Source organism: Aspergillus viridinutans (assembly GCF_018404265.1).
Source record: "Aspergillus viridinutans IFM 47045 DNA, scaffold_2, whole genome shotgun sequence".
Classification (NCBI taxonomy): domain Eukaryota; kingdom Fungi; phylum Ascomycota; class Eurotiomycetes; order Eurotiales; family Aspergillaceae; genus Aspergillus; species Aspergillus viridinutans.
The window spans coordinates 2,733,279-2,760,096 of NW_025091218.1; the positions used below are offsets into that span (position 1 = coordinate 2,733,279).

Below are 26,818 nucleotides of genomic sequence, written 5' to 3' on the forward strand. Positions count from 1 at the left end.
AGGGTCAACACATCAGGGAATACAACAACTATGAAGAAGACAAAATTGCATTCTACTAACCGCTAACTTGTGCCTAGCTACTCTTGGCTGCTCTGCGTGTCTTATGCATAAATCCCGAAGGATTTTCGTCTACAGAATTAAAAAGCTTAATGCTGCCCAATTCAACATTGAGGATGACAGTATGTAGGTTTTTCTTCTTATCTATAAATCTATGTATGAAAATGAACTCTTATGACAAATCTATGCCCCTCCCATGCTGGTATGTAGAAAACAGACAAGCACCTAGAGCACCGACACTACCTCACCAGGCTTAAGCCAGCAGACCCTCTCACTAATCCCCTCCTCCTCAAACACCCGCCGCAGCTCCTCTCCAAACTGCGTAAAATGATGCCACGACTCATAGTGCATAGGGACCAGGACATCAGCCTTGATATCCCTGAACAGCCGCGCCGCCTGCTTCCCATCCATGGTAATCTGTATAGCCGGACTATTCGGGTCCTCCAGGTCAGAAGGCACATGCGCATTACCCAAGTTGAACACCGCCGCGCAGATATGGTATTGCTCTGCCATCTTCTTCAGATCCTCGATATAGACGGTGTCGCCGGAGAAGTAGATCTCCTGGGGGAGGTCGTCACGACCAGATCCGAACCCTTCGCCTATGATGATGAAGCCTATGCATTCGCCGCCGGGGAGATGCTGAGTAGGCGTGCCGGTGATCTCAAAGTTCTTCCCGGCTATGGTCACATTGATCCTCTCCCAAGGCTTCAGGCCGTGGACTGCGGGATGGGGAGAGAGGTTCTTTGCGCCGTCGACGGTTGTGAAGACGCGACGGCCATCTAGGAGGCGGCGGCCCAGGTCGTCAAGGTTATCGACGTGGTCTTCGTGGCTGAGGAGGACGGCGTCGATGACGGGGAGCTGGTCTAGACGGAGGGCAGGGTCGTCATCAACGAGGACGTGCATCACTTCGTTGACTGGGAATTTTGTGCCGCCGGGGGAGAAAAAGGGATCGGTGAGCATGTTTACGCCATTGATCTCGAGGATGGCGGTGGCGGTGCCGATGTGAGTGATGTTCAAGGTTGGAGACATTGTTATAGTAAAGAAAGCGCTTTCGATTGTCTAGATATGTTGATATTCTTTGAGTATGTTTGTCTGAGCTTTATATACTGGAGGAAATGACATGAAGAGTGCACAACTCATAGAACAGACCCATCAGAAGGATTACTCAGTCTGACAAATATGAGGTAGACAAAGTCCCATTATGCAGAAGTGGATATCGGGATATGCCGAACGGTTCACTGCTCGAAACAGTCACAATATCCGCCAAGACATATATACCAAGTTTTATCCACAGTAGAAAACTCGAAATTCTCCGAGGATCTGAATAATGTTGCCCTTTTCGAGAATAGGGATTAGAAATCCTATCTAACTCGACACCTAAAGCTTAATAATATCAGATTCTCAATCAGACGCAGCGCTAAGGATTGCCGTCGGCCGTGAGAAGAGCTTGACTGGGGAGCCCTAAAGTTGCTATAAATATGTGTATCCCTGTTTTCACTAGCTATTTCTCGGTTGCAATGATAGTCGACAGTGGTCTGGAGGATTTGGCATTGTTCTTCCTTTAGCTGGCACATGATGGAGTCGTCCATTGATGAAGAAGCCAACAGACAGACTTGCCTGCCAGAGCGAGAACTCGACTTGACGCGCAGCTACACGGCCGGTGCAGAGGGCTACCCTTCTTCCAACATTGAACCACCAGTCACCCAGGTTGCAAGCGTCCAGAATCCCCCCGAATATGAAGTATACTGGGAATGCGCCGACGCCGAGAATCCGCGTACCTGGCCCTTATGGTACAAGGGCCTCACCGTGATGGCCATGAGCCTGGGTGCAATAGTCATTAGTCTCTTCAGCACATTATACACGTCTGGAATTCCCGGGTTGCAGGAGGATTTCCATATTTCAAAGATCACCGCGCTACTTGGCGTCACGACGTATCTTCTGGGCATAGCTGTCAGGAGTCTATTCGTTGCTCCGCTGAGTGAGATTGTGGGCCGACAGCCTGTTTACATCATCTCAATGAGTGTGTTCCTTGTCCTTATTCTGCCTAGTGCGCTGGCGCAGAATATCGCCGCAATCATTGTCAGCCGCTTCTTTGGGGGATTCTTCGGCAGTGCGATGATGTCCAACTCGCCTGCCTCGGTCAACGATGTCATATCAGATGAACATCGTGCTCTGGCATTTGGGATCTGGTCAATTGGTCCGGCAAATGGCCCTGTGTATGGTCCTATTATCGGAGGATTTGTGTTTCAGTATCTGGGCTGGAGATGGACGAACCGGATTGTTCTAATCATTGGTGGTGTGGTCTTGGTGTTGCTCGCCTCTATCAAAGAGACCTATGCGCCGGTCATTCTGAAGAAGAGAGCGGCAAAGCGACGAGAGGAGACAAACAACCCAAAGTGGTGGACGCGCTATGATCACCAGCAAGGGTTCATGTCCCTTCTCAAAACCAGTCTCAGTCGGCCGCTAAGATGATGCTTACAGAGCCAATATGGTAGGCACCTCACCAACAATTCTTGCTTGAAAGACCAAGCTCACAATGACAGTATCTTCTGGGATAGTTACGTCGCCATCGTCTATGCAATCCTCTACCTCTGCTTCGTCGCCTACCCCATCGCCTTCCAACAGGAACGCGGCTGGCCACCAGGCATCGCCGGCCTCTCATTCATCGGAATAGGCGTCGGCGTCCTGATAGCTATAGCCCTCGAACCTCTCTTCCACAGAGTCATAAACGCCCACCGCAAGGATCCGGAAACCGGTACCGTTCTCCCGGAGGCAATGGTTAGCATTGTCTGTCTGGGAGCGACGCTTCTGGCCATCGGCCAGCTATGGTTTTCCTGGACGTGCGGTCCACACGTCCACTGGATCGTGCCGATTCTCGCCGGTGTCCCCTTCGGTGCGGGTAATGCCTGTGTCTTCATTTATGCGAATAATTATCTGGCGAGGTCGTATGGGATCTACGCTGCGTCTGCTTTGGCGGGGAATATGGTGCTAAGAAGCATCATGGGCGCATGTTTGCCGCTTGCGGGGCCAGCGATGTATAAAGCGCTGGGGCTGAGCTGGGCTGGGACGCTGCTAGGGATCGTCGAGGCTGTCTGCATTGCCATTCCGACTGTTTTCTATTTTGTGAGGCATCGTATCCGCGCTGCGAGCCCTATGATCAAGGAGATAGCGAAAATGCATGGATAGCTGGATGGCCTGCTGTCCGTTCTTCACCTGTATGTTGATAGTTTAATATAAAACACATTCTTGGTCTGTCCATGCATCTTTCATTGAACCTGCACTCCTGACCTTGGTAGATGCTTTACTCACATCCCTGCAGTTGCATATCAAAAGCGATAAATCTTTGGAGGTCTTGATCTATATCCGATCTCCGAGCCCGACTCCGAGGAAAACCCCGAGAAATGACAGTCGGAGAATACCAAATGCCGAGACCGAGTCCGGGGAGGCAAAACCCCGGACTTGATATCCGTTTACGGCAATGACAGTATGCGTAGTCTCTTCTGCCTACCAATACCACCACGTCTTCACAGTGAGTCTGACGAGTATTTGTCTGCCTGGGCGGCAAGTCAAGGTCACAAGGCGTACGTGTACGTACGACAAGTGAGTCATGACGGTCATTGTAGCTGCCCTGGACGGGTATATATACCGCAGTCGATCCGTAGAAATCTCAAACCGGCAGACTTTACAGACCAGATCAAGTACATACGATCATAAGTCATCCAGCTCAATATGCAGCATTCATGCCATTTCAGTCAGCATCCTCTAACCTGGGATATCTCCATGTTAGAAGAACATCCTTTCTTTGCTCACCCTCATCCCCCTCCATACGATGACAGCTTCGAAAGCAGCTCCGGGGAGCCCTCAAAATGTGGGAAAAAGGCGCACAAGGAAAGAGCCAAAAAGCGTATGGAAGATGATGAACAGCCCGAAAAGCCAGAATTCGGATTCGGTCATTCCTGTGGCCGTGGCCGTGCTGGTCGCGGATTTTTTCGTCACCATCTCGGACATGAGCAAGAGCATGGATTCAGCCAATGTGCTACACATGAAGGCCCAGGACTCGGGCATCATCACCGCCACTCTCACCACGGACGAGGTGGTCTAGGTCCTCAATTGCACACATGGGGAATGTGCAGCGGACTAGGACGAGGTCCAGGAGGGAGAGGGGGCAGAGGCTTCGGCCATCATTTTTACAACTTCCACCATATGCATCCTCGCTTCCGCTCTTTTCACCACTCACACGACGCAGCCAGTTTCACGCCACCGGTCGACATCTTTGTCACAGCTACCCAAACCATCGTCCATGTCTCGCTTCCGGGAGCTCAAAAGTCGGATCTGAGTATTGCGTATGATGCGACGCATTCGATACTCCGCATGGCTGGAGTTGTGCACCGTCCTGAAGTTGACGAGGAGATGTACAGGGCTTTGCTGGTTGAGGAGAGAGCACGTCATGTGGGGGTGTTTGAAAGGGAAGTGCCAATCTCCCATACCGTTGCCATTGAAGGGGTCCAGGCTCGACTGGTTGATGGGGTTCTGAGGGTTGCACTTCCTAGGGTTGAGGGAGAAGTTGGACAACCCGACGAGGAGATGGAGGAGATGGAAAAGGAGGGTGCAAATAGTGAATTGAGCATTGAGGGAGAAGAGGAAGAAGAACATGAGGATGTGGAGGAGGAGGTTGAGAGGGAGTATGTGAAGGTGGATATTCAGTGATTGCTTTTCATCATAGTATAAAAAACAGAATATAGGGTAGGATAGCGCATTGAATCTATTCCACCCTAATCACGCACATGGCAAGAATTTTGTTCATCAATTTTAGCAAGTCCCACTAATGGTAGTCCAGCTTGTTTCTTGAATGACATGAATAGCACCTGACTGCAAACCCGATGTCTAATACAACTTCTCAAGACCTGGCAGTCGTGGTGGTGCTGGTAGCAGTGCATGTAGCGGTGTTGATAAGCTTAGGACTAATTGGGTCCTTTTTGCTTCTTTGTGCTGGGCGGTAGATAGTCCTTGTCAGCACCGTCATCAGACTCTGGAACTCTCGGCTCGGAGGACCGTATTTTAAGAGACTCTTTACAAAGTGAGAGTAGTTCGATTCCTCAATGAAGCGATATGCTGTAACTGGTCGAATCACAGAACTCGGACGGAGCTTTGAAATGTGGACTCTAGGGGTCTTTGTGTGAGAGAAAGTCTGTCCCTGGTCCAGCATTTATGTTGTTGTTCAAGTTATCTTTAGGCAAGCCGAGGGAATGGCAAGTTAGGTAGAGTTGAACGTAGACTTATAACCTCAGAGAAGACTGTTATGGGGCTTAAACTAAAAGGTCATAAGTCTGGCTACACACCAAATTATCGAAAAAATCAGCCATTTTCAATCCCCTATTTCTCAACCACCATATTATTTCAGTACATAAGAATAAATAGGGGAATAGTAGATATTAATATTTAATATACCATCCCCTTGCCTGGTAAACTGCGCGTAATTAATGTGGTATTAAGCAAATTAGACTATTAATCTTCTCCTGAGGGATAGCATCCCATGCCTCTATAATAGCATTATAAAACCAGGTCTAATCTATCTTGGATCTGCCTCCTAAGAAGAGGTCAGGATAGAGCTATAAAAGCTTCTTCTTTAGGAGGTTCTAGAGGTGTTAATTAGATTTAAATTAGGTAAATATAGAGGCCATTCTATAATCTAGATTCCATGAGATTTAAACCACTCCTGCGCCTGGTAAGATATATGGATTTTGGCGTTATCTTGCTAGAATATTGTGCCAGGCTTATAGATTAGAAGGAGGCTATCTTTAAGGTATTTTAGATAAGAATTAGTAGAATACCCCCCTTAGGGAGCTAATTTATTATAATCTATAATTACTAGCTTTATATAGCCCCCAATCCAGATTACACCCTATATTATTTGTGAAATATTCTTCTTATAATTTATTAAGTTGACTAGATCATGCCAGTATGCCTTATTTAAGAATTAGAAGATAAATTAGGTGGAATTATTTAGCTTTCTTTAGATAGAATATTTATTAGAAAATAGTACTTCCTCCTAGTGAGGAAAATCAAGCCATATATATATAAATTTATAGTATTTCTTAACTATATCTAGCTTTAAAGGGATTCTCTTCTTGCTCTTCCACTTCCTAAGGTTATATCTCTTTAAAACACATTAAATAGTTAACCTTAACACCCCCCTAGGTGTGCTAGCGACCAGGGCATTCTAGCTTATAGAGGGCCTCTGTCTAACCATCTGGTAGATATAATGCTTAGTAGAGGCACTAAGCTTATGGGGTCTACTAGTATGAGGCCTTGATTTCAGGGTGTAGTGCTGTTAGAATTACTTTTTTATCTTATAAATAGTGCTGTGACTAACACCAAATTCCTTTACTAGTTATATAGGTGATCCCTGGTTCTCTAGGCCATATAAAATAGCTGCGCGTGATTCAGAAGATAGTTCAGCTTTAGGCCTTCTATTTCCACTAATTTCAGTGCTAAAAGACCTCATTTTGATGGAATAGATAGTGGTTAAAAAGAATGTTGATTTTTTGACGCGTCGCGGATACGCGGAGTGTGCACAGACTTTTGACCCCTGATGTACAAAATATAGAAGAAAATGATAGCATACGCGCAAAAGGTGGAAGCTCTTATCTTATCGGCCCCTAGGAGACACGCTAACCGGAGTTGTCATCGGCGGAGAACAACCTAGGCCAACAGCTCATTCTCCCGCTCAACCACCTACCAGACAAGCTTCAGAGCTTTGGCTTAAAATGCGACGAAGAATAACGTTTGTACAGAAGCCAGAGTCTCCCTTTCACGTCGACCAGGCCGTGCTAACGAGCGATGCGCTGTCCATTACCCACCTGGATGGGGCGCGCGAAGAGCGGGCAACATTCGGCGTTGATGAGCTTCCCTCAGAGGTAAGCTGGGACTCTACAATTAGTAGTGATCTCGACTGATTTATTATATGTATAGATCTGGCAGGTTCTGAAATCGAGTCACGAGCTTCACATCCGGTGGGCTACGGAGCGGCCTTATGAGATCGGAGCGCCATTTTCCAGTCGGATATCGCCTGGTTTGCATGTTTACTATACCCCTGGGACATCGGCGGAGACAGGGTGTGTATCTGTGATACGTAGTCTCTTGCGCAGTCGTTAATTACAGGCCACAGGAAAGGATTGTGCTCGTTATTAAAAAAGGTATTCGATGAGTCGCTAGAATGTGACGGTCTCAGGGTGAGTTCAGTTCCTCCGGCCCAGTGAAATCAGGAATGTACTCTAACTCTCGGGTCCTTAGTCCTCCTTTATCCAACCTCCTATCCTCTCGGAACGATTTGCTACCACCGCCGCCTTCCAGTACTACAGTCGTCTCCCCTCCCTGCAGAATCTGGTCTCCTTCATTCAGCACAAGTTCTGTGACCGGTCGGACGAGAAATGCTTTCGTCATGCGGAATCAATACTTTCTGCCGACTCGGTCGATGTAAATTATGATAGCATCTCGCATGCGCTGACCGTGTCTGGGTATTGGTCGAAATCCCCAGACCAAGGATGGACCGAGCAGATCAAGAAGCATGCCGCAGACACACACCAGGTCGAGGTCGGGCTCCTCGGTGTCGAGAGCGCCCTTGAGCCCAAGGAACTGAAAATGGGTGGACTACTTGGAGTTGTCGGACAGGACGAAAAGTTGAGTACGTTGTATACAGAGACCAGACGAAGTTAGGACCATGCTGACGCCGTTCCAGAACCGACCTTATTCTCATTTCCCTCGCGCCACCATCCTCTCCCAGCTGATGCCACCTACACCGTCTCCTTCCCCGCCCCAACCGGGCTACATCCCACTCTGACCTTCTCAATGCCCCGTGCTTCGCTAAAGCGCCCCCCCGCACCTCCGGACGCGAAATGCGCCCTCCACACGTATCTAACCCTGCCATCGTGGATCTTCGGTGACAAATACCAGCTCTCAACAACAGACCCCCTCTTCCTCAACTCCCACAACCTGGCCGCTCTCCGCGCCGTAGCAGGAGAAACGGACCTCGAAGCCCCGGACTGGTTCGTCTCCCGCCGGGGCTCAAATTGGCTGCTCGAGCTGGCAACGCCCCTTCACCCGGCTACCAGCCCCGAGGTGTGGAACGCCACGATTCCCCTGCACCTGCGATACCTGCCCCCCTCCGAATCTGGGTACCGCTCCGCCGCGGTCCCATGGCCGATCGTCTTCTGGGCGTGCACGGCGGAAGACGGCACCAAGATGGGTGTCAATCCGTTTGATCGGGTGAATCTCGGCTGGGAGGGCTTGTTCGGCCCCCGGACGATGTTCTATCAATTACATCCGGCGCCGGCGGAGGGCAAGGACCGGCTTGTGGAAGAGCTGGACGTACCTGTTCTGCGACTGCGAGAGGATGGTGGATTCTTCCGGAGCAGGACCATCGAGCTGGGGACGGTTGTGGTCGTTGGGCTGGGCCTGCTGTGGGTTCTGTGGAAGCTTGGCCTCGTCGTGCGGACGGCAGGCACAGGGACAAGGACCCAGAGAAAAGACAAGGATGGCAAGGCCGAGTAGCGTTTATGTCAATACAAATGGATGCCCATGTATATATTATTTCAAAGGACTGAGTCATAAACCAGGAATGCCAGTAATGTAAGCAAAAAACAAGGGTATCTCACTACCTCGAACAATATCCATCACAATTAAATGGACACAACCAGGTATATATGCAACGCGTCAAATCCCCATCTCCGGCAACGGCCACGGCACATCCGTCATGAGGAACTGATCTAGATCGAAATTCTGCAAACTCGGCATATCGATCATCAGATCGCCCAGCCAGGCCATCTCCGAGAGGTTGGCCACGGACTGCGGCGGCGGCTGCTGCGCTGGGCGCTGAACCGAGCCAGAGCCTCCCCCCGCAGCCTCGACGCTAACCTGCGGCGCCGCGGCGGTCGCGTTGGCATTAACCCGTAGTACATCGCGGAGGGCCCGCGTGTCTTCTTCCTTGCGGCGCTGATGGAGGAGAATGAGCAGGTAGGCGGTGCTGTAGGCTTCGCGCATGACCTCCGTGTCGTAGGCGGTGGCGACCTCGCGGAGGGTGCGCATTGCTTCGCCCAGGAGGGCGAGCGAGGCGCGGCTGTCGAGGGCGAGGAGGGTGCATACGATCTGGAAGGGGACGTTGGCGATCTGGTGCCAGGGGCAGACGGAGGCGACCATTTCGCGGGCGGCGCGGAGGCCGGTGCCGGCCAGGGCGAGGACGCGGTCGAGCAGGTCGCCGGAGATGCTGGAGTTGAGGGCGCGGAGGCGCCGGTACAGGCAGAGCATGAGGTTGCACTGAGCGAGGATTAGGGGTGGCTGCACGTGGACGACGCCGAGGACGGCAGCGAGGGCGGATTCCAGGCCGGGCGCGTCTTGGGTTTGCTTCGGGTCGAGGCTTTCCGAGACGGGGAGGAGGTTGAAGATCTCCGAGGGGCTGTTTGGGGATCGTGGCGCGGGTGGGAGGGAGGTTGCGCCGTGCGGGACGACTCGGGACCGGCCGAGTTCGAAGGAGATCCACACGTTCAGGTGGCGGGCCATGCCGAAGAGTCGGCGGCGGATTTCTGGGGCGCAAGGTGTTGTTGTCTGGCCGAGGGAGCTATCTGGCAAGGGCTCGAGATGGAGACCCGACGCCTCGATGAGGTGCATCAGCGTGCAGCTGGCCATCCAGGCGACATGGGGGGATGCTGTCATGCGGAGGTACGCGACTCGGAGCACCCAGCCGGTGACGATGTCCACCGACGCGGGCTTGTCGACGAGCAGACTATGTTCAAGGATGTGTCGAGCGGTTTCGACCACTCGGTACTCCGCCGGGACGGCTCGTCGCCGTGAGAAGAGGAATCCGAGCGCCGCTATTCCGCCGAGTACCGCATCGTAGGGCCCATACGGCAGGGCTGACTCGGACGAGGAAGGCAGCCATCGTCTGCTGACCTGGCGGAGCACAACATCTCGGTCAAGGAATGGGTAGCACGGATCGACTTTTTCAAAGTAGAACGTCATCAATGATCGCATCTCGTCCTGGGAGATGATGTCTACGATGGGCACAGCTGTGACCGAGGCCGGCATGGACGATGGTGGCGGGTGACGAGCCCCGACGTTCCAGGCGAAAAGATGCAACCTCGGCGCATTGGCTGGATCCAGCTTGAGACCTAATCTGCGCACAAAGGCAGCGCCCGAATTGGCCTCGAGGGAACTGACGTCGATGCTTGTCGAGTCCCCAGGGGTCGACTGCTCCTGGCTCTTCGGCCGGGGTGCCTCTTCGATGACGCTAGGTCTACGCATCGATAGACCGACTGATGGCCGAAATATCTTGACATCTTTCTTCTTGCGAGATTGAATATCGTAATGACACTCGGAGGCTGCCCCCAACTGTACACAGGTGCTGCATGGTTGGTCACTGGAGCACTTCCGTTTGCGCGACTGGCATGATGTGCAGGCGATTCTGGAGCGCTTTCGCGGTCCTGGCTCAGTCATGGTGTTCAGAGCATTTCACATCAGCAATCTTTGATAAACAATTTGCGGTAGGAGACTCTTCCTTAGTTGTGGGGACGTTGTACGGGGTAATGGGGTACTCCAGACGGGGTGGATTATTTATTGTTTTGGTTGTGTTCATGTGAAGTGGTCTGGGAATTACGCTGGAAGGGCCAACTGGTTACGGAGTACTTTTTCTCTCTTGCTGTACTCCGTACAACCGAAGCTCATCCATAACCCACAACGGATTCTCATTTTGATTAAATATTGTAGAGTATAAATGCCTAACTAAATAAAGATGCAGAGCTATGATTTCAGTCGATATTGCGCTAATACTGATAAACCAGTTGTCTCAATCTTCATACTTTCGTCCGTCTGGATAGCCCATGAGATCCTCCAGTTTCTTCAGGTCAGGCATGCCTGCAGGACCAGGCATGTAGTGGATATTGTCTCGGAAGGTGGTCCCATTCCACCAGATTTCGTTCTTATGGAGTGCTTCCATGATCCGGGCAGAGTCGATATATGTGCGGATCTCCACCATCTGCCCCTGATCCCATCGAGTTACCCAGACGTTGACAATGTCAAAGTCATCTCCTGCGTGTTGTCTCATGTCAGCTCTGCTCCCTGAAAATGATTGACGCGGATTCACCTGAATTCATCACCCCCCTGAAATTGACCTCCTGAACAGACCATCGCTCATTACAGCCTCCATGGATCGCTTGGGGGTGGATCTCGAATTTGTCCGCATGGTCGAGGAACAGCACACTCACTCGCCGCAGGGCATTGACATAGAAATGCAGCAGATCGTTATAGTGACCTGCAATGGGATGGTGTCCGACCACGGTGAAACTCACGTTCTTGTGGATAAGGGTGAAGAGCTTGTTCATATCCTTTTCCAGATCTTTGAATGAGTCCCAAATGTGCATCTGCGAGACGTATTTGCAGTCCGTCGAGGGGTTCTCGAACTTGAATCCCTCTCTGTCGCGGTGGTCTGGGGGACTGTCGACAAGACCGTCGCCATTACATCGGCCACTGGGGTCGACAATGCCAGAACCATCGCACCCGGGAGCTTCTAGGGGAGATTGGGATTGTGGGACTGGCTGTTGCTGGTGTTGGTAGGATTGAAATGGTAGCACGCCCCAGCCAAGGATCCCTGCTGGAAGGGTTATGGCTACCAGGGCCTGAAGGAGGTAGCTGAAGCAAACCATTGATTACTAGGGAGACTGCTTGATGGGAATGACATTATGACCCTTTACTGAAGAACCTTGTGTTCGATATATAGCAATGGCTTTCGTCTTGTCTTGGACGTCCCGGCGATGAAATTTCCCGATTTGATGAAAGCTGTGCGACAAAGTACTACCCTGTACACCTACAGTCATGCTTGAGGTGGCGTAGCATGAAGCTCGCACTCCGTGAAAGTCGCCGATTCGCAATTGCTCATCAGTGAAAAGGTCAGGGTGATGGTTTTGTATTCCCTACTCAGGAAGGACAAGTGATACGGTTTCACAGAAGCATAAGTACCCGTTGTAAAAAGGTATCTAGTAGGTCCGATAAATTGATAGTTCTTCCCCTCTCCTTCTACAAGTGCGTGTTCAGATATCTATTTCGACACACTGACGTCAAATGATAAGATAACAGATCCACCAATTCGCTATTACCATAGCAATTAGACTAGATATAGGGTATTCTGATTTAGCCAATGAATCATATTATTGTCAAAGGTGTCTAGAGGATCCATCTTGGCTGTTGAGAATAGGGACCAGATTGGTGAGTCATACCGCTCAAGATAAGCCATTGATGATGACAGCGGTGTGAGGGAGGGATCGAGATGCCTTAGTGCACCAAGGCTAGGTACCTCTGATGAGCGGTGTCTCTGACTCTCTATCCACTTATGATACTGCAAGTATGTAGAGATCACAATCAAGAAGATAATCGCATTATCAATTGCCGCAGAATTGCCCAATCCATATTGTAATAAAAAAAGAAAGGCTGTGGAAAAGTGCCTCCGATCGCGGAACTCGAAATGCAGCTCCTGTGATTGGTCCATCACCCTGACAATCGGTGTAGCGGGGCACGTGCCGCCACAACCCGGGCCGAAGATCGCAACTGTTGCGGCAGCAGCTCCTGTTGCGACCCTCAAATTCTGCCTCTCGCCCGCTTTTCCCTTCTCTTCCTTTTCTCTCCTCTCCTCTCCATCCACTGTCAGTCCTAGACATCATCCATCAATACCCCCGCCCGCAACACAACTACATCATCGTTCTCTGATCGATTCATGTCTTTTTAGTCACCCATTCCATCAACAGATATTTCAGTGACTGGTAACAGCACAGTCGCGCTTATGGTTTTGGCACCCACCGTCTTCACTTCTCAGGTATGTCCTGTCCTTGTCTTGCCCATGGCCACACGGATGTCATACCCGCCACCACCATGCGGCCAAACAAAATATAAAGCCATTGCTAACTTAATGACCTTCAGGACTACATCTCGGATCACCTCTGGAAAGCTTCCGGAAACTATTGAGACCACCCGCATAACTGCTCGCTTCCACAATTCTTCGTCTCCATCAACAAATAATGTTTGCTCGTGTCTTCAAGGCTATGCCCGCCAGGGCTTCAGCCTTCACTTCCGTGAATGCTTCCATTCAGGCTCGATTCATGGCCACTGTTCGTCAGCAGCGTCCTGCTCATGAGCGTGCCACTTTCACGATCCGAGATGGTCCGATCTTCCACGGCAAGTCCTTCGGAGCTCGCACCAACATCTCCGGTGAAGCCGTCTTCACCACCTCCCTGGTCGGATATCCCGAGTCTCTGACCGATCCTTCCTACCGTGGTCAGATCTTGGTCTTCACCCAGCCCTTGATTGGCAACTACGGCGTCCCTTCTGCTGAGCGCGACCAGCACGGTCTTCTCAAGTATTTCGAGTCCCCCAACCTCCAGGCTGCTGGTGTGGTTGTGGCCGATGTGGCTGAGCAGTACAGCCACTGGACCGCCGTCGAGTCTCTCGGCGAGTGGTGTGCTCGTGAAGGCGTTCCTGCCATCTCCGGTGTCGATACCCGTGCTATCGTCACCTATCTGCGGGAGCAGGGTTCTTCCCTCGCTCGCATCACCGTTGGCGAGGAGTACGACGCCGACCAAGACGAGGCTTTCACCGATCCTGAACAGATCCACCTCGTCCGCCAGGTCAGCACCAAGGCTCCTTTCCACGTGAGCGCAGCCGATCCTCAGTGCCACGTCGCGGTTATCGACTGTGGTGTCAAGGAGAACATTCTGCGTAGTCTGGTCAGCCGTGGCGCCAGCATCACTGTGTTCCCCTTCGACTACCCCATCCACAAGGTGGCCCACCACTTCGACGGTGTTTTCATCTCCAACGGCCCCGGTGACCCGACTCACTGCCAGGAGACCACCTACCACCTTCGTCGCTTGATGGAGACCTCCCAGGTGCCCATCTTTGGTATTTGCCTGGGCCACCAGCTGCTTGCTCTGGCCGCTGGTGCTCGCACCATCAAGCTCAAGTATGGTAACCGTGCTCACAACATCCCCGCCCTGGACCTGAGCACCGGACGCTGCCACATCACCAGTCAGAACCACGGTTACGCTGTAGATGCGTCTACCCTGCCCTCTGACTGGAAGCCCTACTTTGTCAACTTGAACGACTCCAGCAACGAGGGTATGATCCACAAGTCTCGCCCCATCTTCAGCACACAGTTCCACCCCGAGGCCAAGGGAGGTCCTCTGGACTCCTCTTACCTCTTCGATATCTACATTGACAGTGTGCGCAAGTACAAGGCCAGCCAGGCTGCCTTCCACCCTCAGCGGGACAGCCTCCCCAGCCCTCTGTTGGTTGATCTGCTTGCCAAGGAGCGTGTCGGTGTGCAGCCCACTATCGGCATGCAGAACATTGCTGCTGCTGCCACTGCCGCTTAATGAATTGCTGGGTCTGTTCTTCTGTTCTGGAGTCATGGTTGTTCATACGGGCTGGATATATTGGAATCATTTTGTCATTAATTTGATCAATTGCAATTACGAATTTTGCTCCTATAATCACCGTGTAAACTGCTGTAGGCAACAATTGTAAGCACTACATCTGCAACCGAGACATTCAAGGTTGCCTTAGCGGCCGGACAGCACTGCCATTGTCTTATCAGTGTATAGCGACCTTACACCCAGAAGTCATCGCTTGCAGAACCTTGTAAGTTATCTGAGCATGGAAGTAGCTTAAAGATGTCATTACTCTAGACTGTCGATAACTGTTCAATCCTCGGATTCGTTCATTCATAATATCCTAGCATACTATGTCCAGCCTACTTGGCAACTATCGAAACCACATCCTCATCCGCAACAACATGACCCAGTCCCACCCGCTGGGGAATATGTCTCGCACTCGCCCCCCAGACCAAAGCATACTTGAACGTCTCCTTCAGAGTCCGATGGATCGAGTCACAGACATCCTCGATGGTCGAGTTGCTGCGCACGATCAGCGCCTCTGAGAAATCGGGTTCTTCTCCTTTCCTGCATGATTGTCAATTATCCGACGGGATTTGTGTAATACGGCGTTTGGGTTGCACCTACCGTTTCGTGTATACTCTGATTAAGCGGAGTTCTGTCCAGATGCGTTCCACGACGTCTTGCACGCCTAGATCGAGTTCGCAGCTCATGACGGCTGTGTGGGGTTCGCGGGCGAGCTGGTCGAGGAAGTCGAGGCTGACGCTGTCGATTTTGTTGTAGACGTAGAGACTTTAGTGGGTTAGTAATAGTACTAATGGAGTGGGAGGCGAAGAAGAGTAAGGGTTGGCTGGTACCATCTGATGTATTTTCTGTGGTCTTTCATGATGACGTCGATGAAGTCGTCGATTGTTGCTAGGGTTGTCTGTTAGTACGGGGCCTGGAGTATAAGCCAAAGGGCCGTTGGTGTGAGCGTACCGTTCTCGTCTCGCACTAGGACCTCGCAGTTGAGGATCTTGTAGTCTCTCAGGACATTGAAGATTATCTTCTCGTCGAGGTTTTTGGGGGGTGTCTGGAAGGTGATTTTCATGCCACCTGCCTTTTTGGCTTTGAGGTAAATGTTGCTTTTGAGGTCAGTATAGGAATGCGAGGGGTTGGGTTGCTTGCGTCCTTACGGAGGCTCCTTGTTGAGACGGATCCCAACAGCGTCTAGTTCTGCTTCCAACAGGGCCCGCTGTTCGGCGCGTTTTGTAGCGTCCAGGATCATGAGGATTAGATCGCTCGTCTGGGCATAGTCAGAAGATCATTCCTAGCATTTTTCAGATATAGTGCAGCGGTACACACCTTCGCGGCCGAGATGACCTGTCGTCCTCGCCCCTTACCCTCAGCAGCACCTTCAATGATACCCGGAAGATCGAGGATCTGGATCTCCGCACCGCCATACTCCAGCACACCGGGGATGGCCGTGAGCGTCGTGAACGAGTACGCGGCGGCCTCGCTCCTGGTCTTGGTGATCTTGGACAAGAACGTCGATTTTCCGACGGACGGGAAACCGACAAGAGCAACTCGGGCATCGCCGCTCTTGCTCACATCGAACCCTGTGCCGCCACCGCCGGCGCCGCCGGTGGGCTCCAGCAGCTGAGCTCTTAATCTGGCGAGTTTTCTGGATGCGGGTCAGTGTGTGCAGGCACAAACCTCCAGGAAGGGCATACTCACCCTTTCAGCAGACCAAGATGGTATTCTGGATCTAGTCAGAACATGGGCTCGACTACATATGCATTGGAGTCCCACCTGTGGCCTTGTTTTCTGTTCTCCGAGTTAGCTGCGGGGTTCTCTGGTAGACGCATGGATGACCTACTCTGCGTCCTGCGCATCTCCTCCTCAATCCTGCAAAGTTGCTACATGAGCTGCCTGGCCTTGTGAAAATATACGGCAAAACGTACTCTTTGATTTTGTCTGTAATGTTCACCATCTTGACGGTGGGGGAGTCCCAGGACCCCTCTTACGCTTCGAACTTGTATGTACTTGATAAAAGAAAAAAGACCGCTCCAAGAGGTCTTGTCAGTGTAATAGCAGGATTATTAGACAGGAAAATGAGAGAATCTTCACAATGAAATAAAATGTCTCGAATACAGCTTCAGAAAAGTCGTCTGGCAAAGCATATCAAAATCATCGCAACAAAAACGGCGCCAAGACCCATCGCTTACATAATCTCAACATCGCCTCGTGATTTCACCTGAGGGCATCGCAGTCACTTCTTTGCTCAACCATCAACTCACAAACTCCAACCACCACACAATTCAAACCCGCAGTCATGGCGGAGACAGCTGTCGTCGATCCTCCACACGCCACAGAGCCAACACCTCTACCAACAGAATCACCCGAGCCAAGCGGCCTCACTCCCAGTAACGAAAATGCTCTCACCCAACCTTCAGAAACCGCAGTCGCGGCCACCACAGACGCCGATGGCGCGCAAAAGAAGACAAAGAAGATAATCCGGCGAAAACGACGCCCCGCCAGGCCACAGGTCGACCCTGCAACCCTTAAATCCGAGCCGCCCCCGCAGACCGGCACGGTCTTCAACATCTGGTACAACAAGTGGTCCGGCGGCGACCGCGAGGACAAGTATCTCTCGAAACACGCCGCGCCCTCCCGGTGCAACATCGCCAAGGACAGCGGGTACACACGCGCGGACAAGGTCCCAGGCTCATACTTCTGCCTGTTCTTCGCGCGCGGGGTCTGCCCCAAAGGCCACGAGTGCGAGTACCTCCACCGCCTGCCGACGCTGCACGATCTCTTCAACCCGAACGTGGACTGTTTCGGGCGGGACAAGTTCAGCGACTACCGCGACGACATGGGCGGCGTGGGCTCGTTCACGCGCCAGAACCGCACGCTGTATGTTGGGCGGATCCATGTAACGGATGATATCGAGGAGGTGGTGTCGCGCCATTTCGCGGAATGGGGCCAGATCGACCGGATCCGGGTGCTGACCTCGCGCGGGGTGGCGTTCGTCACGTACACGAACGAGGCGAATGCGCAGTTTGCCAAGGAGGCCATGGCGCACCAGAGTCTGGATCATAATGAGATTCTGAACGTGCGCTGGGCGACGGTTGATCCGAACCCGTTGGCGCAGAAGCGGGAGGCGAGGCGCTTGGAGGAGCAGGCGGCGGAGGCGGTGCGGAGGGCGTTGCCCGCTGAGTTTGTCGCGGAGCTGGAAGGTCGGGACCCGGAGGCGCGGAAGAAGAAGAAGATCGAGGGCAGCTTTGGGCTGGAAGGGTATGAGGCTCCGGATGATGTCTGGTATGCTCGAACCAAGGAGTTAGAGGCCGCAGGCAGGGCCGGGCAGCTCGAGGCTCCGGACCAACAGTTGATGATTGAACCGGCACCGTCGTCTTCTTCTTTAGCTCTTCCGTCGCAAGAGAATAGTGGTATCTTTTCAAGCTCAACTGTGGCAGCACTAAGGGGATTGGCCGGCGGCAATGTGACGATGCAAAAAGCCCCGGCGAATTCTGGCGGTCCTCTTGTGGCTTACGGCAGTGATGATGATAGTGATTGATTTCTTCAGGGCTCTCATAAAATTCATTGGTCTTGTGTACAACAGCAAAGATACCTCAAATTGTCTTCATTTGATTTTGTTCTTAAGTTTATACTAGTCATATCATTCGGGCGTTCATCTGGCGGGTATATTCGCTATCAAAACAATGAGAGGAGACATCATACGCCTAATAAATGGAACTTCAGTACAAATAAAATAGAACATAACAGGGTACTTCGTTATTCATCCATCCTTTACTTTTCACTTCCACGCCCAAGGTCATAATACAGACACGACCCTGTCCGGTAGTTGTAAATAAAGGCATTGCTGACACTGTCGGGGCCATCATTCGCGTGACATTCATTGGAAAGGTCCAGTAGTAGTTCGTGGACCTGACTGAGGTACTTCCGCTCAGTCAACGGGGCACTTTGAATGACCGAGCGCCAGCTTTCTGGATCCGACAGGCGCGTATCCCGGATCGCTTCGAGTAAGTCGTCTCGAGTGTCAATAGCGGCAATGGGCCCGTTGATTGCCTTCTCGACAACCTCCCGGGAACGAATGAGAGCTACCTCTGGTTAGTTGAATTGTTCACGTAATGCTGATAGCTTCGGACATGACATACCAGACTCGACGATGTTTCTTCTGTTCGTCTTCTTGCTCCGGTGTTGAGAGGTCAAGATGCGTACGTCGCTCGATCTTTCATTAGCTCCAGCAATCGCATCGGACTGACTTGGTAATCGCGACTGCCGCAGGTCGGGTGCACCCTCGCGTAAATTACGTGCACGTATCTCGTTCCGAAGCCAAGGTATGAGCTCGGAGCTCCTGATGTCGAGCTCTTCTTTGGGAACGAGACACCTCACTTTGAACCCTCGCTCCTTGCTATCTTGTTTTGCAATGACAATCCAGCTATGGTTGTGCTCTTTGTACTCGGAGAGGAGTTCTTCTAATGATGAAGCGTCGACGGCCAATTCAGCGCTGATATCACTAGCCCACAAATCCTGCACAAGCTTGACACCCATTGTGCGCAGCACTGTCGCATCGAAGCTTGCAACGAGCACGTCACACTGCCAATGTCAGAATAAACATAAGGCACAATACAAGAGTCTGACTTACCCTCCTGGTCTTCCAAAAAGCCCCAGCGTCCGATTCAGCATGCTTGATATGTGCTTTCGTCGTACTTTTGATATACTCTAGCATAGCCGAGCCGAGTCTGTCCCAGCTCAGATTGAAGCCAACTGCATGTGTTTGAGAGCCGCTCGTTCGACCCTTCGGAGAGAATTCCTGCACCAACCGGTCATACCGTCCGCCAGCTGCAAACACGTCCCGTCGCTTAGTATCAAAAACACATTGGAAAAGGATACTGCCCCTGAAGAACTTGTCGTTCAAACTTCCAAGAGGATTGACATAGATCTTCCGTTTGACGTCGAAGCCTTGCAAGTACGTCACGAGTATGTTTATGCGAGCGAAAATGGGCGACAGTCGCTCCGCAAACTCGGTGCCTTCCATGATGGACCTGAGCCGGCTTTGAGCCTGCTTAGGAATGTCTGATTTGCATTAGCCACCGTCTTGCAAACTCGAAAAGTGAAACGAACCTCTAAAATCAAATCTGGCCAAGTCGTCCAACGATGTAGAGGCGACTCCAATGGCTGGTGATCGGAGTTCACTTCTGATCTTCTGCATCGTCCATTTGCCAAAATTCAACTTGCTGATAACTTCCTTGACCAACGGCACCTGAGAGGGAGTGATGCGGCAGAACTCCATGATGAGCTGCAGAAGGTCGGAGTGATTTATGAGAAAACTCATCGGCGACGACCTTAGCGGCGGGAACTCTTCAATGATCTCGTCCAGAACCTTGATAACTTCCGCCTCTTTCAACGCCAGGTCAAGAGTATTGTGCGATACGATATCAAAGTCAACTTCTTTGTGAGTTCTGGGCTCACTGCCATGGGGCATCTCGCGATAGACTGTGCCGAAAGCGAATGTTTTCTCCAGCGAGGGATCCTGTCTAGAGATAGAGCGTGCGTTCGGCAAGGTGAGGTCGAACGGTAGCTGAAGCTGATTACCCGATGCGTCAAGCAGTCGAACGGCCCCGCTTCTGTAGTGTTGAGACCGAGGGAACAGCACTTGCCTAGTAGTCTCAACCGCCCCATGTCTGCGGAATATAGCGGTCAGTCGCTCTTTGACTAAACTCTGAACGAGTAACTCATTGGCAGCAGGAGCAGCACGCGAGTCCACATCCCAGGCAATATCTTCATATTTTTTGGGCGATTGCGAGAAGATGGCCGAAAGAATCTTCTTGTAGTCGGGGGCGTTCGGATCAGATAGGAGATGCACGATCGCTCGCCTAAACGTCTCTTCTTCAACCTGAAGAGGAATCTTGCCGCTCTGAAGAAGTTCCGAGGCAGATGGTCGTTCCCTTGGGTTATGACTCAATAGAGATTCGATAATGCTTCCCTGCACTGCTTTTTCCGAGTACTGGAAAGTCGGTGGAAGAACATGATGTTCTTCTCGAATCGCCCGTAGAGTCTGGTCGCGCTCCATACCTGTGGGCAAAGGGTGGCACATCTCGAAGAATATTATACCCAAGGAGTACATCTATCACAAATTAGCGACACGGCTCTCGGCTACCGTTTGGTACCAGTATACTCACATCGACTTTCTCATTATATTGACCTGCGAAACCAGACTTCATTTCCGGAGCGACATAGTAAGTAGTCCCAAGGCTTCGCGTAAGATTGCCTTCGAAATCAGCGGTAGTCGACGAACGCACAGCTGTGGTAAACTGCCCACTGGTAGCCAGGCCGAAATCTCCAATTCTTGGGTTGCTTGCCACATCAATGAATATGTTGTCTGGTTTCAGATCGCGGTGTATAATGCCGTGGCTGTGGATATGACTGAGCCCATCAAGAATTTGACGGAACAGTCGCCATGAACGATCGATATCATCGTACAAGCCGTTCTTTATCAGGTCGCGAAGAGTCTGGCAAAGTTAGCAATTTGCCTTTCAGCGACTACAAAGGGACGCTTACATGTTTCTCGCAATACTCCATCTGTATATAAAGCGTTGTAAGATGGGGTCTACCCTGGGAACCGGACCTGACTCGACTTAGTTCAGTCCCCGCGGCGCTCTCCTCGCGATATGCATCATAAGACTTGGTGCCACCTCCTTGAGATAGGTTTACATCATGTTCGTCCTCACTATCAGATGCAAACTCGATCTTGGGGTAACCGCTGGAGCTGATAAAGTCAAGCCCTCCAGTGCTATAGCCAAAAACGTTTGCGTCCCGACTAGCAAAGGGGTCTCCCTCGGTCGATGAGATGGCTTCTTCGTCGATATGATCATACTCTTCCTCCAGCCATGCAGTGAAATAGCGAACCACGTATGGGTGATTGAGTCGCGAGAGCAGCATAATCTCCGAAAGAGTATCTTTGAGGGCAGAGGCGGATCTCTGAGAGATCTTTTTGATCGCATAAAACCGACCATCAAGCTTATTCCTCGCTTTTACAACCTGTCCAAAGCCACCTTTGCCCAGACGCCCCGCTTCATCAAAGTCCTGGTTGTATCGCGAGAAAGCGGGAAGCCCCCCAGTCGAGTCAAGGCGTGGGCGTCTGGGTAGTGACACCGAGTTCGAAGTACTCGTCCTAACAATCAAAGGTGTGTCGACCCGGAAGAACTCGAAGGGTTGGAGCTGGAAAGCGGTCGGACGCTTCTTCGGATCTGGTCTGAAAAATTCATGCAGCAAGTCCTGCAAAGGTGCTGATAAACCCAATGTTCCCATAAGTGCGTTCGCTGATGTGTACCGCTGCAACACATCCTTTCCAAACGCCATCTGTAAAAAGACTATACCCATGTCCCATACATCAGTCTTCATTGTTAGAGGCGTACTTTCTTGTGTGAGCTCAGGAGGCATCCAGAAGGGTGACTTGGAGGTCGTCAGGGATCTCTTCCTGTTCTCCGTATCGGGGAGCGCATCTTCAATGCTTCCCTGCAGCTTTACAATGGTGCCACCTTGCGGGTTCCTGAAAAGCAGTATGCGTCCGCAGTGGATGTTCCCATGCACAAATCCGCTGCGATGATAAAACTCAAGAGCTTCGAGCAATTGGATCATCCAACTACGGATCATTTCCACCGACACGCTCCCCACGATGTCCAGGAACTCGGATAGGGACCCTTTATTCGCATATTCAAGAAGAAGATAAACTCTCCAGGTGCTGTCTTGGGCATCAAAGGAGTCTAAGGGCCTATATATCTTGAAACCAATAAAATCCACAAGATTGGGATGTCGAAGTCTTTTTAGAGCCTCTAGTTTGTCCTCACTGGCACGGATTCGCTCCCGAAAACACAGCGTTGCCGTTCCGTTTCCGTCGAGAGAAAGCTCTTTCAGGATAATAAGAGGTGCATGTGAGCGGCTCTCGGACACCACGGGTCTGACTGTGAACGTCTGCTTTCCTGGACTGCTCTGTAGAAGTGTCTTCCCATATACAGCCCTAAAACCTAGCGGTTGTTCATTTGTGTCGTTTATGATCATTGGTGGATCAAAAGTAATGGCGTCGGGGAAGTGGTCAACCGCATCGACAGAGCCGGAGAGGCCTGCACCAGAAGACCTACTCTTTCGCCTGGAGAGTCGAGCCTTTGTCCGTTCTCTGAGCTTATCCTCCAACAGCTGCTGCAGAGCTCGCTCTTCTTCTGCTGTGGCCGCGTCCTGTTTTCGAAGCTCTTCTTGCCGTTCCAGCTCTGCACGCTGATTGGCAGCAGCTTCTTGCTCCATGCGTTCCACTTCTAAACTTGGTAGATCCTTGTCCTGTGCCTGCGCCTGGGCAACGTCCTCGAGAACATCCTGTATCGACACGGCGAGCTCATAGATCATCTCAGAGCCGAGCAGCTCTTTCGGTTTGTTTCGAATAATGTCTTGAATTTTTAACCTAGCCCTGTGACGAATGTTCTCTGAATTACCCAGCGAAAGATTCGGATACGTTTTGGGATATGTCGTTGGCAGCTCAACTAACAAATCAACACGGACCTCGGGATTTGACGAAGCACGTAGATGAAGCTTGAAGGCCACATCGGACGTTTGCTACAATGCTCAATGTCAGCCGCATCAAAACCTAGTCGGAGAATATCAAGCGCACCTGCCAGGCGGAAGGCCTGTGCTCAATTTCTTCAAAGTCATCACCATAGATCGAGCGTAACGCCTCGGCTTCATTCTGGTGGATCTCCCGGTAATTCGTCGTCGCTAGTCCAGGCTGAGCAAGCGGAGTGGTATTCGGCGTCGACTGTCTCCTCTCCGCTCGGGGAGAGCCGTTTTTATGGACATTGCTAGGATTCTTCTTCTGCTTGTGAGGCATAGCGGGGCGGTGGGCGGTGTAGTAAGTCTGAACCCAGATTCAGTAGGTCTTTGCCACGTGAGAGGCGAGTGACAAAGATGCAGCCGAAGCTGCAGCCCTCTATATCTCCGAAAGGGACATATCTATGTCTAAACTGGGGTGACAAGATTGAGAAGAATGAGTTGTTCTTGGGCTGGCGGGATGGAGCTTGGAGAGCGGAAGAGCGTTATATAAACCAAGGCACTGATGGACCCTCATTTGGCTGGCCAGTCTCGCTCCGTTGTTTTTCCGCTCACCGCCCTGAGCTGTTAGCGCCGTCGCTGGAGAAGCGTAAACAAAGCACAGCGCTCCACGTCTATCACGCCCTGCCCGAACCCCTCTTGATACACCAATGGCGTCGCTGGTGCGATGCCTCTTTTATCCAGCTTGGTAATTGAAATTCAGAGTTTCCACCGCAGACGCAATGCTGGACTGGATAAGTGGACAGAGCAACCACGTCGCGCACTCCGCAGGTGTGTCCATCAGTGCCCGCCCAGAGCTTTAGCACCCACTCAATTGTCGGTGGTGACCAATGATCGACTACCTGCATTTATCTTTCTGAAGACCGGAAATTGTCATGGTTGCGCGCTGACTTTGTGTTATTGTTCGTTTCCATAGACAACTCAAAGGTTATGGATCCTCCCGAAACACCAGCTCCTGTGTTTGCGATTCGCGCATTTAAAAGTGCCCTATTTGGCACTCCAGGAGTGGAAGACGAGGAGGTTAGCGACCGGAATTCGAAGTCAGATGAAAAACCAGCGAGTCGCCAGCCGAGCAAAAGTGATCTATTGAAGCCCCCGGTTGCTTATCACGCGACCAATGTCACCAAGACTGACAAGACGGACCTCGATATGGCAGTAAACGCGATGGTGTCGCCGACCAAAAGCATATTGGTCACACCGGGTACTGCTGCAAATCGGCGAAAGACAGTCTCGTTTGGTGACGGTGTTGTTGACAATGAAAGAAAGCGAAACGATGAATCCAGAACGCCGACGAATCTGTCCGGCAACCTAAGCAGCCAATGGTTGTCCAGTTCTTCAGACAGCAAGGGCAAGCCGCGAAGCAGACTCACGCAAGCACTACTGGATTCTCGGGACAAGTCTCCCAATGACTCTACGACGACTAACGGCCAACAAGTCGATCCCAATCCTTCCACGGACACCGCATACAAGGAGGCACCGCAGTCGACCAGGGAGGATGACGAGACCGTCAATCTCGATGACCCACGCTCTCAGTCTGGCAAATATTGGAAAGCCGAGTTTGACAGCTACCGTGCAAAAACGACGAACGAGATCAGAAAGCTGATTCAGTATCGGTCCGCTGCCAAGAAATTCGCTCTGATGAAGGAAGCAGAAGCTTCGCGTCTAGCTAAGAAGCTGAAGGAGGAGGAAGTGAAGGTCGCCGAAATGGAACGACGCGTCACACAGCTCGCTTCCACAATGGTAGCGGAAAACGCAAAGGCAGATAGAGAGCAATTGGTTCAAGATTTGACTAAACAGACGGCTTTAGCCCTGCAGTATAAGCATCGAGTCAACACCCTACGCAAGCTCCTAGAGCAGCATGGTGTCGTCGGTACTGAGGTGGATGAAATCGTGGAGAAACGAGAAGGAAATAACTCGTCTAACGATCCAAGCCAGGTGCTACTTAAAACTCAGCAGGCTTTGACTCAGGCGAATGCCAGGATTGAGGAGATGAAAGTCCAGCAAGTCGAGTTCGACAAACTCAAGGAGCTCGCACAAAGCTCAGAGCAGAAGGCCTCTGAGCTGGCCCGAGAAAATCTCACACTGAAGCAGTCCTTGGCGAGAGTCAAACAAGAAATGAACAAATACGAAGGGCGACGCAAAGAGAAGGAAGCGAAGCTCAAGCAGCGAGAGATCAAACTTGAAGCCCGGATTCAGGATTATCGCAACCGCCTGAAGACGGCTTCACAGGAACATCGCGAAATGGAAGAAGACCTCAGAGAGTCGTTCAATGAAGAACGACGTCGCATGCAGGACCAGATTGACCTTCTCCAATTGAAGGTAGCGGCGTTTGAGCGTGTTCCCGACAGTAAGATCCGCAGCCGCCACTCATACAGTCCGCACAAGGACTACACTGGGGTCCAAGTGCATGATTTTGGGCAAACCGTCGCTCAGCGCAACGAGACCGAAGACTCGCAGGAGGTCGATGAACCGCCGAGTCCGAGCCCACGCTCGAAAAACCGACGCTCGCGTAATCTACACAACCCCACCGTTGATCTCGATTTAAAAAGAGCTGCTCAAGCCCTGAGCATGGAGGGAATCAATGCTCAACAACTGCCTTACACAGACTCACCTCTTAAAGCCCCCAGCCGCCGTTCTCGCAGAGCGACGGTCGCCGCTGCTGACCCAATTCCGCCCTCTTCCCCCCCTGAGTTAGCACCTATTGACGTGTCTACCGAGATACTTACTGAAAAGTCGAAGTACAACCACCCTGACTACCAAGCGCATCTGCCGACTCTCACTACTCTCGATTCCCTTGCGCGCCACCTAGCCGACCTCGACGAGGGCCAACAATATCGTACCCGTCGTCAAAGAGCGCGCCGTGCGCCGTCAAGGTACAGCTTGGATCCCATATCTGGCTTGGCGGACCTGCGTCTCACCGAACGAACGGGAAAGAGACACAGCCTGGCTGCATTACAACGAGACTCTATACCGGTGGAACGGATGCTGGCTGCCCAAGCACGACTCAAGCGGAAGGACCAGACTCGCAAGAGCAAAGAAGGGGGCAAGGAATCCGTGAAGGCGTACAATACATGATCATTTCATTCATTTAATATCTCTCTTCTTTCTGTTTGGTCTTAGGAAAGCGTTGGGTTTGGGGGGTTTAAAGGACTGGCGTCGGGGTCTGATTTTGCCGTGTCTCAGTTTTAACATCCCTGAAGTTCTTCAACATTATGATTCTTGTCTTTTCTCATATGTCTTCATCGTCCCTTTCTCTTCGGAAATTACCCGGACGTCCACTGACTGGCCAGTATACCCTTATGAAACTCGTTTGTGCTATGTCTAAGAAATACTAGTTTTCCGACGTTGGCTCTTTCATAGATAATGCAGATTGCCTATATCTCGATAACAACGATATGCAATACTCTGTAGTCTAGATACTGTTAAATGGAGTCAAACGTGTACCACCTGTCGCAGACGCCATTTTGCAGCGAACGGTTAGGACATGGCCCCAATCCCAGATGGTCTGTTTCTTGCGGGGTTGGTTTTCGTAGACACTGAGCTCGCAACTAGCATCACACAACAATAGCCGATGCTCTTATCCAAGTCTGTCACTATGATCCCTTGGTGCTTGAGATTGACATAATTCCAAAGAAGCTCTAATGGCAGGCTCGAGCAAAGCTATCGAAGGTAATACCACATGGCCGAAAAGCAATAGGTTGGTACGGAGTTGATATCCTGGTTCAGCTGAGAGA

At 51.5% G+C, this 26,818-nt stretch overlaps 11 protein-coding genes across 11 annotated transcripts; 6 read left to right on the plus strand and 5 right to left on the minus strand.

Annotated features, from left to right (window-relative positions):
- Window positions 1–282: 282 nt before the first annotated feature.
- Window positions 283–1,086, minus strand: Aspvir_004465 (MBL fold metallo-hydrolase; the record flags this gene model as incomplete). The annotated part of the gene is made up of 1 exon (XM_043267691.1): window positions 283–1,086. One exon carries the CDS (start codon window positions 1,084–1,086, stop codon window positions 283–285), a length of 804 nt encoding a protein of 267 aa, XP_043123626.1.
- A 546-nt stretch (window positions 1,087–1,632) lies between these two features.
- On the plus strand, window positions 1,633–3,243 carry Aspvir_004466 (MFS transporter; the record flags this gene model as incomplete). Its single annotated transcript, XM_043267692.1, has 2 exons — window positions 1,633–2,483; window positions 2,553–3,243. 2 exons carry the CDS (start codon window positions 1,633–1,635, stop codon window positions 3,241–3,243), a joined length of 1,542 nt encoding a protein of 513 aa, XP_043123627.1.
- Window positions 3,244–3,837: 594 nt separating this feature from the next.
- Aspvir_004467 (Hsp20/alpha crystallin family protein) lies at window positions 3,838–4,764 on the plus strand (the record flags this gene model as incomplete). The annotated part of the gene is made up of 1 exon (XM_043267693.1): window positions 3,838–4,764. One exon carries the CDS (start codon window positions 3,838–3,840, stop codon window positions 4,762–4,764), a length of 927 nt encoding a protein of 308 aa, XP_043123628.1.
- A 2,060-nt stretch (window positions 4,765–6,824) lies between these two features.
- On the plus strand, window positions 6,825–8,607 carry Aspvir_004468 (uncharacterized protein; the record flags this gene model as incomplete). Its single annotated transcript, XM_043267694.1, has 5 exons — window positions 6,825–6,974; window positions 7,030–7,172; window positions 7,226–7,289; window positions 7,351–7,741; window positions 7,796–8,607. 5 exons carry the CDS (start codon window positions 6,825–6,827, stop codon window positions 8,605–8,607), a joined length of 1,560 nt encoding a protein of 519 aa, XP_043123629.1.
- Window positions 8,608–8,769: 162 nt separating this feature from the next.
- Aspvir_004469 (putative C6 transcription factor) lies at window positions 8,770–10,545 on the minus strand (the record flags this gene model as incomplete). The annotated part of the gene is made up of 1 exon (XM_043267695.1): window positions 8,770–10,545. One exon carries the CDS (start codon window positions 10,543–10,545, stop codon window positions 8,770–8,772), a length of 1,776 nt encoding a protein of 591 aa, XP_043123630.1.
- Window positions 10,546–10,894: 349 nt separating this feature from the next.
- On the minus strand, window positions 10,895–11,750 carry Aspvir_004470 (nuclear transport factor 2 family protein; the record flags this gene model as incomplete). Its single annotated transcript, XM_043267696.1, has 2 exons — window positions 10,895–11,136; window positions 11,192–11,750. 2 exons carry the CDS (start codon window positions 11,748–11,750, stop codon window positions 10,895–10,897), a joined length of 801 nt encoding a protein of 266 aa, XP_043123631.1.
- Window positions 11,751–13,115: 1,365 nt separating this feature from the next.
- cpa1 (carbamoyl-phosphate synthase (glutamine-hydrolyzing) CPA1) lies at window positions 13,116–14,465 on the plus strand (the record flags this gene model as incomplete). Its single annotated transcript, XM_043267697.1, has 1 exon — window positions 13,116–14,465. One exon carries the CDS (start codon window positions 13,116–13,118, stop codon window positions 14,463–14,465), a length of 1,350 nt encoding a protein of 449 aa, XP_043123632.1.
- Window positions 14,466–14,842: 377 nt separating this feature from the next.
- Aspvir_004472 (putative GTP binding protein (Gtp1)) lies at window positions 14,843–16,455 on the minus strand (the record flags this gene model as incomplete). Its single annotated transcript, XM_043267698.1, has 9 exons — window positions 14,843–15,050; window positions 15,111–15,275; window positions 15,341–15,398; window positions 15,462–15,607; window positions 15,659–15,768; window positions 15,828–16,146; window positions 16,200–16,224; window positions 16,342–16,370; window positions 16,427–16,455. The coding sequence occupies 9 exons, from the start codon at window positions 16,453–16,455 to the stop codon at window positions 14,843–14,845; spliced, it is 1,089 nt and encodes a 362-aa protein (XP_043123633.1).
- Window positions 16,456–16,797: 342 nt separating this feature from the next.
- cwc2 (active spliceosome conformation promoter CWC2) lies at window positions 16,798–18,039 on the plus strand (the record flags this gene model as incomplete). The annotated part of the gene is made up of 1 exon (XM_043267699.1): window positions 16,798–18,039. The coding sequence occupies one exon, from the start codon at window positions 16,798–16,800 to the stop codon at window positions 18,037–18,039; it is 1,242 nt and encodes a 413-aa protein (XP_043123634.1).
- A 233-nt stretch (window positions 18,040–18,272) lies between these two features.
- cpcC (putative protein kinase (Gcn2)) lies at window positions 18,273–23,364 on the minus strand (the record flags this gene model as incomplete). The annotated part of the gene is made up of 7 exons (XM_043267700.1): window positions 18,273–18,583; window positions 18,641–19,082; window positions 19,132–19,562; window positions 19,611–20,613; window positions 20,669–20,998; window positions 21,048–23,093; window positions 23,149–23,364. The coding sequence occupies 7 exons, from the start codon at window positions 23,362–23,364 to the stop codon at window positions 18,273–18,275; spliced, it is 4,779 nt and encodes a 1,592-aa protein (XP_043123635.1).
- Window positions 23,365–23,806: 442 nt separating this feature from the next.
- Window positions 23,807–26,159, plus strand: Aspvir_004475 (uncharacterized protein; the record flags this gene model as incomplete). Its single annotated transcript, XM_043267701.1, has 2 exons — window positions 23,807–23,855; window positions 24,001–26,159. 2 exons carry the CDS (start codon window positions 23,807–23,809, stop codon window positions 26,157–26,159), a joined length of 2,208 nt encoding a protein of 735 aa, XP_043123636.1.
- Between the last annotated feature and the right edge of the window lie 659 nt (window positions 26,160–26,818).